Consider the following 11696-nt stretch of genomic DNA (forward strand, 5'->3'; position numbering starts at 1 on the left):
ATGTGTTTTATATTTGTATTCAAAAAATCCTGCACAAAATATGGATGATAATTGTGTTTTTTATTTACAGGACAATGTGTGTTCCAGATGCACTCTGAAGTGCTGTGCCTGCTCTTCCTTCTGCTTTGAGAAGTTCTTAAAAAGCTTAGATCAGGTATATAAGCAACACTTTATGGTGATATATAACTGTTTTTCCTAATTTTTTTTATTGGTGAAGAAACTTGTTGACTAGCTGTTTACAGCTTTTCTTAGATTCAGACCACTGGGCCTATGGGGCAAAATATGGTATATGTGTAGGTATATGTAAAGTGATTAGTGGGCCATCAGAAGACCTTATACTATACTATACCTTACTATTAAAATATAATAGTAAGGGAATGGACATGTTATATGATTAAAGCATGATTTAGAGAACAACAAGAGATAGTTGGTGAGTTTTTGCTTCCATTTTTCTTTTTGAAGCCAGCTAAATATAGCTACTGACTGATATGTAGCAAACAAAGTGCAAATTTACTCAGTGTTAGTAACTTATAAAAGGAATTCTGGGAATGAATTCCAGACTCTTAAAAAAAAATCCCATTTACATGGGTTTATCCTAGCTTAGGTAGAGTCACCATGTGGTTCTACAAACAAATAAATAGGGTTGAGGAGACTGCCTCATACAGACAAAAGCAAACAAAAGGAATTCTGGTAGCCTATACGATAAACCCATGTAAATGGGATTTTTTTTTTAAGAGTCTGGAATTCATTCCCAGAATTCCTTTTGTTTGCTTTTGTCTGTATGAGGCAGTCTCCTCAACCCTATTTATTTGTTAGTAGAACCACATGGTGACTCTACCTAAGCTGATCAGAAAACCCTGCACTACACTGATGAGCCCCAAGAAGGGCGAAACCGGACTGTAGTTGGGAATCTGATCAGCTATTGTCCTGGCTTCAGCTTCAAACCCAGTGGGTGAGCTGTAGCCTATAGGATAAACCCATGTAAATGGGATTTTTTTTTAAGAGTCTGGAATTCATTCCCAGAATTCCTTTTGTTTGCTTTTGTCTGTATGAGGCAGTCTCCTCAACCCTATTTATTTGTTAGTAACTTATACAAACGCAAGAATGGTGGCTTGTGTATCCAACTACATTTGGGAGTTGAATGACGTAGTTCATTTTTCATTTGAGCATCATATGGTAGGTCAATATCATTCCTTTTATTTCTGGATCCTAGTGGAGGTCAAATCACAATGAGCTGATGGTGGCACATGTGCCATGTGTATTGCCTATGAAATGTGTTTATGAACATGTCTACACAGATTCCCATGCCATTGGTCCCACACATAGGCAATCACAGTTTTGAAAAAAATGCCCAACTTTAGCATTTCTGTTTGTGTCTTGTCAGCTTAAAGCAGAAGGGAAAGGTAAAAACTAAGTAAGATTTATCAGAAAGGTCTATGTAAATACAGCCATAAGCACTCAAAGAAAAGCTGCACTGACTTCTCTATCAAAAGAAACACATTTCTTGTCTCTTTTTTTAAACTTGTGCTAAACTGACTTCCTCTCTCAGAAAAATCCTTCATTCCTGGGGCCAGAGTCTGCGCAGTTCTCTCCTCTCTACCTTCTCCTGCTCCCCCTCCCATAAAAACTAATAAAACTCACTCCCCCCACCCCTAGGAATGTGTAATCTGAGCTAACATCAGCTAGGAAGCTATGAAGACCAAGCTAAAATGGCAGCTGCAATATTGTGAATATTGCTGGCCATCCCTTTTTTTCTAAATATATCAACTGAAAATTTGATTTAAAAAATTCTTCCACACCCAAGAGAAAAGAATACACAATTAAAAGGGTACTGTTAATCTCCATGGCAAACCATGTGTTGTGCTGTGAATGTCAGCCTGCAACATTCAGATATACAGTGTCACTTGGTGCTGACTCTGCACGTTGTTAATAGTGATCCCTTTGCAGCTATCTGTTTTTTCTTTGAGGCTACAAGAGGGTTAAGGTTTGTGGGCTGACACTTCATGGCAAGCGGCTGCTCCCGAAGGCAAATCCTCATTCCCAGAAAAGGCATCATTTTAGCCATTGGTTGTTTTGCAAGTGTGCATTGCTATGGTTACCACTTTCTTCTGAGTCATATTGTTACTGTGGATCCTTAAACTAAGGGGCAAATTCAGCTGTTGTACAAAGCAGTGATTATTGTCAGCTCACAGGCTGTGTCCAAAAACCATAAAAAACTCCATTAGGAACAATTTGGCTGATTGCCTCTGGAACCCAAGCACATCCTTACAGCCTGACACATATTATTTCCTGCCAGAAGGCCTTTATAAACCTCTGGAATGATTTTCTTATTTCCTCCCACTTTGATAAATAGACACTATGATATCAGAAGTTTATCAATAAGTCAGATTTTTAGTGCTTTGATATTGTTGCTTCAGGGCAGTACTTTGGGGGAGTAGTCAGCATTTCACAGTAGATCATGTGTAGGGGAATGAGGAATAAAAAGGTGATGGATCTGATAACTGTGGGAGAAAGGCCAGTACTAAGCAAATTTTCAACTGGTCTTCATTTTTTATTTTTTTTGTAGTTTTTTAATTAATTGCCTTTCTGACTCTTTCCAGCATAATATTGCTCTGTATGACTACAATTGTATTGGTATTGTTACTTTTTTATTACTTTCTATTCATGCCTCTCCTATTCATATTCCAGTCTCTTATTCAAACCCCTGCCTGGTTGCTAGGGTTATTGGGACACTATCAACAAGATACACTGTAGCTGCTGACATTGTAAATTGGGGTGCTGCTGAACAAAATGTGAAATAATTTAAAAACCACAAATAAAAAATAAAGACCAATTGCAAATTGTCTCAGAATATCACAACTAAACTGGTAAAGGGGATGGAAGATTTAAACTATGAGGTTAGACTGTCAAGGTTGGGGTTGTTTTCTCTGGGAAAAAAGGCGCTTGTGAGGGGACATGATTACTCTGTACAAGTACATTAGAGGGGATTATAGACAGATAGAGGCACCCCTTTAGATTAGAGGAACGGAACTTTCTTTTGAAGCAGCATAGGTGGTTTTTCACGGTGAGGGCAGTGGGGTTGTGGAATGCCCTTCCTAGAGATGTTCTTGAACAAGCATAGTATCCAAGGCTATTGTGATACTAAAATCTACAGTTAGTATTGATGTTGGTATAAATACTTTATATATGTGAGTGTGTAGATATGTCAGTATAAGTTTATGCATGGACAGAGGGTGAATTTTTGTTTGGGGAGGCTAAAGATGGGCCATACACAAACTGACCTAAAGCTAATGTGAGACTTAGTGGACTTGCTGCTGGCATAAAAATGAACCTCCCAACTACCTCTTGTGGTTCCACTGACTTCCAGGGAATCTGTGCAAATGGGTAGATTGGAATGCTTTTTTCACCTAAAATGCTTAGGATGTAAAACTATTCATACATGAACTTCTGTTAGGGGAGATTCAGTGAGTACTGATGGCAGATATTCTGAGCATAGCTGGCAACATTTCAGGGACTGTACACTGTTAAAATAGTAATTAAATTACGCAATTACACCACTTTTATAATGCTGTTTAATATTTAAAGGGGACTTGTCACCTAGACACCAGCTAGTGTTACGTTAGAGCATGGGGTACATGGGCCTTCGCTTTGTGGAAGGATTATTATGGAGGTGTCTATGAAGATTCTCATTCATCCAGGTCATGATATACAGTATCTAGTAGAATTAAGTCTAAAACAACTGGACTTTTCTGAGTTTTTCTTGAAAACGTTTCACCACTCATCCGAGTGGCTTCTTCAGTTCAAATGACTGGTAGGGAATTCCCCGGTATTTAAACTCTTGATGGTAGTAGAGTCACAGACATCCAATCACAATGGTTCCATTGAACTTGTTCAGTTAGGTGTTAGCTGAAACTGACAGGTGTAAGAAGGTATGATCCAATCACAATGGTACCAAGATTCTCATTGATGAAGGTGTTAATCCTTCAAAGTACATGACTGGAAGTGTGAACTGTTGTGAAACTGCCGGGGTAAGGATGTCAACGCGCCATTGTATGTTGGTGACAAGCGGTGTCTCAGGCCCCCTCCTCTGTTCAGGGATGGTTTTTCCAGGTTGGCATAAATGGCCTCTTTCACACCTCTTTCAAACCATCTGTCCTCTCGGTCCAAAATATGCACGTTACTGTCCTCAAAAGAGTGACCTTTTTCTTTGAGGTGTAGATAGACTGCTGAGTCTTGTCCTGAGGAGTTTGCCCGCCTATGTTGGGCCATTCTCTTACAGAGAGGTTGTTTTGTCTCCCCAATGTATAAGTCAGAGCACTCTTCACTACACTGGACAGCATAGACCACATTACTCTTCATGTGCTTGGGTGTTGGGTCTTTCGGGTGCACCAGCTTCTGTCTCAGGGTGTTGCTGGGTTTGAAAAACACAGGAATGCGATGTTTGTTGAAAATTCTCCTAAGTTTTTCTGATGTTCCAGCAACATATGGAATTACTATGTTGTTTCGCCTGCTGTGTTCCTCCCTTCTGTTTGTAGGTCTGGTCTTTCTGTTGGTCTTTAATTTGGTTTTGATGAAGGCCCAGTCTGGGTACCCACAAGTTTTCAGAGCTCCTTTTAGATGTTTATATTCTTTCTCCTTGGCCTCTGCATTGGATGCCACAGTTTCAGCCCGATGATGTAGAGTCCTAATTACACCCAGTTTATGTTCCAAAGGGTGGTGGGAATCAAACAGCAAGTACTGGTCTGTGTGGGTGGGTTTCCTGTATACTTCAATATCCAGGTCCCTCCCCTCTTTGATAACTATAGCACAGTCCAAAAAAGCCAGTTTGCTGTCTTTCACATCTTCCCTTGTGAATGTGATGTTTTTGTCCACCGAGTTTATGTGTTTGGTGAAGGCTGGAACCTCGCGTGCTTTAATTTTGACCCAGGTGTCATCCACATATCTGAACCAATGACTTGGTGTTGTTCCCTTGAAGGTGTCCAGGGCTTTCTTTTCCACTTCTTCCATGTAAAGGTTCGCTACAATTGGAGACACAGGCGAACCCATGGCACAGCCATGTTTTTGTCTATAGAAAACTTCCTTGTGCTTGAAGTACGTGGTATTGAGACATAGGTCCAGTAAGGAACAAACTTGTTCTGGGGTCAGCTTTGTTCTGCTGCTGAGGGTGGTGTCTTGTTTCAGCCGTTTCCTCACTGTATCAATTGCCTCGGCAGTGGGTATGCATGTGAACAGAGATGTTACTTTCATAGGACACCATTGTATCATCGATCTCCAGCTTTAACTTCACTTTTTTGACAAAGTCCATGGAGTTCTGAATGTGGTGTACTGTGTTTCCAACTAAGGGGGCTAAGATGTTGGCCACGTATTTAGCAATGTTATAAGTCACACAGTTAATGCTGCTGACAATTGGCCTCAAAGGGGCTCCTTCTTTGTGTATTTTTGGGAGTCCATATAGGCATGGAGTGGCTTCGCCTGGGTAAAGGCGACGGTACAAAGCTGGACTGATGACCTTTTCCTTCTCAAGGTGCTGCAAGCAGTCTATAACCTTCTTCTTGTAGTTGCTTGTTGGATCTCTCTTGAGTTGCTCATATGTGTCTGAATCGTTGAGCAGTGTGGACACTTTGGCATGGTAGTCTGATGTATTCAGTACCACTGTACACCTTCCTTTATCTGCTGGCAGGATGGTGACACTTGAGTCCTTGGCAAGTGATGTCAGAGCCCTCCTCTCTTGCAGACTTAGATTGGAAGGGGGAGCTTTAGCATTAGCTAGGGCTGCTGATACTTTTAACCGGATGTTTTCAGCCTCATCCACTGGTATCTTATTGTTGTGGATGGATGATTCTGTGGCTGTGATGAAGTCTACCACTGGTACATACCGTGGGGCCACTGCAAAGTTCAGTCCCTTGGCTAAGACATCCTTCTCTGGTTCTGTGAGTTCCCTGTCTGATAAATTCTTTACCCACAGATCCTTGATGTTCTGGCATGTCTTGTTTTCATCTTCCTTCCTCCCTGTTGATTTGTCTGTTCGCTGGGTGTTGTTGGTACGTGATAATAAACTGGTGAATTTGTTTATTTGCCTCTCCTTGCCCTTGGCATGTTGTGCAAGTTGCGCCCGCTCTGTGAATTCAACCACTCTTTGCAACGTCAGCACCGGTAGTTTTGCTGTCAGTCTCTGTTTTGCATTATCAAATTTATGAACCAGGACCTCAATTGAGAAGTTAGTCTGCCTCACCCGTTCATTTAACAGTTGTTTCTGGGCTTTCTGAAGGATCACCTTGGCCCTGTGACCTTTAACCGAAGAACCCAGACGTAGGCTGCATGGTGTGATTCCCTGATATCGGCATCGTAGGTTAAAACGAAGATGGTTTCTGTAATCCGCAAGTTTTCTGGCCGTCCTCTCATATTCCCGTACCAATTTTAGGGTATTCTCCCCAAATTGAGTAGCAATATGTCTATGAAGATTCTCATTCATCCAGGTCATGATATACAGTATCTAGTAGAATTAAGTCTAAAACAACTGGACTTTTCTGAGTTTTTCTTGAAAACGTTTCACCACTCATCCGAGTGGCTTCTTCAGTTCAAATGACTGGTAGGGAATTCCCCGGTATTTAAACTCTTGATGGTAGTAGAGTCACAGACATCCAATCACAATGGTTCCATTGAACTTGTTCAGTTAGGTGTTAGCTGAAACTGACAGGTGTAAGAAGGTATGATCCAATCACAATGGTACCAAGATTCTCATTGATGAAGGTGTTAATCCTTCAAAGTACATAAACTCGGTGGACAAAAACATCACATTCACAAGGGAAGATGTGAAAGACAGCAAACTGGCTTTTTTGGACTGTGCTATAGTTATCAAAGAGGGGAGGGACCTGGATATTGAAGTATACAGGAAACCCACCCACACAGACCAGTACTTGCTGTTTGATTCCCACCACCCTTTGGAACATAAACTGGGTGTAATTAGGACTCTACATCATCGGGCTGAAACTGTGGCATCCAATGCAGAGGCCAAGGAGAAAGAATATAAACATCTAAAAGGAGCTCTGAAAACTTGTGGGTACCCAGACTGGGCCTTCATCAAAACCAAATTAAAGACCAACAGAAAGACCAGACCTACAAACAGAAGGGAGGAACACAGCAGGCGAAACAACATAGTAATTCCATATGTTGCTGGAACATCAGAAAAACTTAGGAGAATTTTCAACAAACATCGCATTCCTGTGTTTTTCAAACCCAGCAACACCCTGAGACAGAAGCTGGTGCACCCGAAAGACCCAACACCCAAGCACATGAAGAGTAATGTGGTCTATGCTGTCCAGTGTAGTGAAGAGTGCTCTGACTTATACATTGGGGAGACAAAACAACCTCTCTGTAAGAGAATGGCCCAACATAGGCGGGCAAACTCCTCAGGACAAGACTCAGCAGTCTATCTACACCTCAAAGAAAAAGGTCACTCTTTTGAGGACAGTAACGTGCATATTTTGGACCGAGAGGACAGATGGTTTGAAAGAGGTGTGAAAGAGGCCATTTATGCCAACCTGGAAAAACCATCCCTGAACAGAGGAGGGGGCCTGAGACACCGCTTGTCACCAACATACAATGGCGCGTTGACATCCTTACCCCGGCAGTTTCACAACAGTTCACACTTCCAGTCATGTACTTTGAAGGATTAACACCTTCATCAATGAGAATCTTGGTACCATTGTGATTGGATCATACCTTCTTACACCTGTCAGTTTCAGCTAACACCTAACTGAACAAGTTCAATGGAACCATTGTGATTGGATGTCTGTGACTCTACTACCATCAAGAGTTTAAATACCGGGGAATTCCCTACCAGTCATTTGAACTGAAGAAGCCACTCGGATGAGTGGTGAAACGTTTTCAAGAAAAACTCAGAAAAGTCCAGTTGTTTTAGACTTAATTCTACTAGATATTATTATGGAGGGTGTTGTTGGACTATACCTCCCACTGCCAGGGCCGGATTTCTACTTGGGGAGCCCCAAGGCCGCCCCCATTCAGCGCCCCCCCACCGCAAAAACGCGAATGCGCAAGCGCCTAACTTAGAACTCCCATACGGAGCAGTGGGGAGGTGTCCCCATTGCTCGGTATGGGAGCAAAATGTTAAAATTTGCTTGCGGCGGGGCGGCATGCCGCCCCTGTGTATGTGCCGCCCTAGGCCCAGGCCTTTGTGGCCTCGCCACAAATCCGGGCCTGCCCACTACCTCTTCTGTCACCTACCACTAGTTCTAGGCCCTTTCCCCCCATTGCAATACCCCATGCCAGTGCCCCCCCCCCCCCGCCGCCGTGAGTGTGGGGATGACCAGGTTGCCTAGGGCGTCCAGCACATTAAAGAATGGGAATGAATGAAAAGGAAAGGTTTGCTAAACTATTGGAGCATAAATGAAAACTTCAGCCGCGTTGTGACATCTAGGGATGAGTGAAAAACGTTGGCATGGACGAATTTGCAGCAAATTTTAACCGTGGTGATGTTTTTCGCAATTTGACAAATATTCTATTAGGGAGTAGAATGCAGGAGATCCCATCTTGTTCTTGCACTGCCTGTCATTTCTGTCTGCAAAGCCTACACCAAGCAGCAGATCACTACTACCTGGCACAGGTATTGAGGGCAGCAATGACAGCAACACATGAGTGATCTCTTGCTCCACACAAGCATTGCCATCCAGGGGAAGCAGGCGACTCAAGCAGATTCCATCTCCTCCTTGCCCTTGCGGTCAAAGAAGGGGGAAATAAATTGTCATCTATCTGGCCTAAGTTTTAAAAATCGCCAGAGATTTGCTCATTACTAATAAAGTACTTGGTACTGTAAAATATCTAGAACACTTTAGATATATTCCATCAATTGCTGCCTGTTTCGTTGTCTCTCGCAGTAAACATTGGCTATTTACTGTTATTCAGCTATTCACATTACTAATTACTGGATTTTCTCCATATATAGAATGCCTATACAGCGTCAATAATAAATGGAACGCCATTCTGTACTTCAGCAAATGACGCCTACGGCATCCTGGCAAAAAATCCTCCCCATGTTTCATCACTGAACTGCTCCGGTGTTTTCCTGATCTTGTTAGGCAAGGTAAGGATCTGCTCTGGGGCAGGGTGGGAATGATTCCTATAAAACAATGTTGATACTAAGCTTTTTTTTTGCAGGTATTTGTTGTTTGCTTTACAGTATTTGGAGGACTAATGGCATTTAATTATCATCGCGAGCTTCATGTTTGGGCTATCCCTTTGCTGTTGGTTGCTTTCTTCGCGTATTTGGTTTCTCATTGCTTTTTGTCTCTTTTTGAAACTGTTATACACAGTTTGTTCCTCTGTTATGCTGTGGACATTGAGACAAACGATGGATCATTAGAAAAGCCCTATTTTATGGAACAGGACCTAAAGGTATGTAAGCATGTTCTATCACATGGTATGCACCCATATGCAGGTTAATGGCGTCCACCTCTGGGTACCTGTACTATCCTTATATGTCTCTCCAATAGACCTAGCCCCAGTCTGTGTGCCCAGCTATACATCATGGTTGCTTTGTGCGGTTATTTGCAGACACCTAAGTGACAGTACAGTGACCCAAAAGTGGAGGTTTTAATTTGCAGCCTCATTTCATCATCTACAGTATGCGGACAGTAACTAGCAGGCCAATATTCATACTCAGCCCCTCCATATAGAGGCCTCCTGATGGACAGACCAACCAATATCTGTCTGAAAATCAGGAGGATATCTATTGGGCAGCTTTGAACTATCCACTGGGCAAGGAACACAACATTTTGATGCGGTCCTCAAACAACACGCCTCCATAGGTTCCCAATTTGACCTGATTATTGACCTCCCAGCCAATTTGGCCCCATGTATGTGTAGACAAATTGGACAGATATGCACGCATTTGCAGACTCCGCCATTTACATGGATCTTGAAGTATATGGCCAGTATAACTGCAAGTATCAGTATCAATGTAGGAATTATTGGTCAGTGCTGTTTAACATCTTGCATGCATTGGGCCACATGGACACGGGTGGCATTGTGATAAAAGAATCTTGTGCTTAAAGGAGAAGGAAAGGTAAAAACTAAGTAAGCTTTATCAGAAAGGTCTATGTAAATACAGCCATAAGCACTCACAGAAATGCTGCACTGAGTTCCCTGTCAAAAGATTAGTTGTGTGTGTTTTCCTCTGCTCCCCCCCTCCCTCAAGAATGCTAAGAACTCACTCCGCCCCTTAGGAATGTGGATCTGGGCCAATCAGGAGGAAGCTGACTCATAGTCTAACTAACTGAGCATGTTCACTTGGTCTGGGTGTCTGTGCAGGAGTGAGACATTATGGGAACTTTCTTTCTTTCTTCTTCCTGTTTGGCTTCTGATCAGGTGAAATATGGGGAGACTTAAAGGCACTATTGAGAGAACTGAAGGTATGCCTGCAGCTTGAGATTAACTCTTTATTAGCCTTTCTTTCTCCTTTAATAGCAGTCTATGGAGCTCTGTGCCATGCTGGTGGCCATTGGAATGACAGTTGGATATCATTGGCCTACACCATTTATTTCCAAGATATGTATAATCAGTCATTGATTCATTAATTCAGTGCCATATAAAATACATATGTTCTGTTTTGGTTTTTTTAACTTTTTTAATTGGCAACTGCACAGTGTAATGGATACTGTGAGGACTGACCGTAACTATTCACTGGTAGCCGTATGCTCTTCCACTTGCCATATTCTGCATCCTTTCTCATACCTCAAACTGCTTAAATGGAAATGTTCAGTACCTATTGTGTCTTTGCAGGCATTAATTCATCAAACCAACACAGAAGCAGACAAACTAAAGAACAGGCCACACCAAAACGGGGATGATGGGATAGAACTACAGGCGTTATCAAGAGCAGACTAACTTGCTTTGTTGTTTTACTGAAAACTTGTGAATAGTTTTATATATAACTCTGCCGTCCTACAAATGAAGAGGATTTGCTAAAACGCACTGACAATAGAATGATTAGCAAAAATCTTCTTCAAAACAAGACATTTGCAAGGCCACATGCAGCGCAACTGGGATAAATGCAGCTTAAAGCTGCCTCAGACAAACCTGACATTGCCCAGATATTTCTGCAGTGAGGACTATGGGCTTGTGATTGAGTATTGTTACTTCTGTCGAACATGAACGCTTCATTGTTTCTGCTCTTACCACTATGAGTATAGTAATGGTATTATCATTCATAGGGCTTTCACAACAAAATAAAGTTCTTGATAAACCCCACATTTGTGTGACATACTATGGCCTCAGGTTTGTACTTCCTGAGGACATTGTGTGTGACCAAAACATTGGTTATTTTGTGTAGATGTAAGGAAAAAAAAACAAAGACGCGTCTATGAAGTTGGGCATTTAGGGCTAAGTGGACACTCGCTAACAGCGAGCTAATATTGGTTAGTGCTTTTATTAGAACATTTACACGCCAATTTTGTGTTATTAAAAATACATATTTTATATAGTTCTTGGATGTCATAACCCACACAACCAATTTAACCCTTTCTCAAACACAGCAACAGGAATATTTCAAGCTATTTCTGTGTATATACAGTGGAGGAAATAATTATTTGACCCCTCACTGATTTTGTAAGTTTGTCCAATGACAAAGAAATGAAAAGTCTCAGAACAGTATCATTTCAATGGTAGGTTTATTTTAACAG

At 41.8% G+C, this 11696-nt stretch overlaps 1 protein-coding gene across 2 annotated transcripts in view; it reads left to right on the forward strand.

Moving 5' to 3' along the window:
* Window positions 1-11493, forward strand: part of slc44a3 (solute carrier family 44 member 3) — a 37543-nt gene extending 26050 nt beyond the window's left edge. For both annotated transcript variants that reach the window (XM_018093613.2, XM_018093614.2), the window contains 4 exons: window positions 71-154; window positions 8963-9100; window positions 9175-9411; window positions 10798-11493. In XM_018093613.2, coding sequence (XP_017949102.1) covers window positions 71-154; window positions 8963-9100; window positions 9175-9411; window positions 10798-10902 — 564 coding nt within the window. In that variant the 3' untranslated portion in view covers window positions 10903-11493. The remainder of the gene's footprint in view (window positions 1-70; window positions 155-8962; window positions 9101-9174; window positions 9412-10797) is intronic.
* Window positions 11494-11696: the final 203 nt, after the last annotated feature.

Source organism: Xenopus tropicalis, chromosome 4 (assembly GCF_000004195.4).
Source record: "Xenopus tropicalis strain Nigerian chromosome 4, UCB_Xtro_10.0, whole genome shotgun sequence".
Lineage (NCBI taxonomy): Eukaryota > Metazoa > Chordata > Amphibia > Anura > Pipidae > Xenopus > Xenopus tropicalis.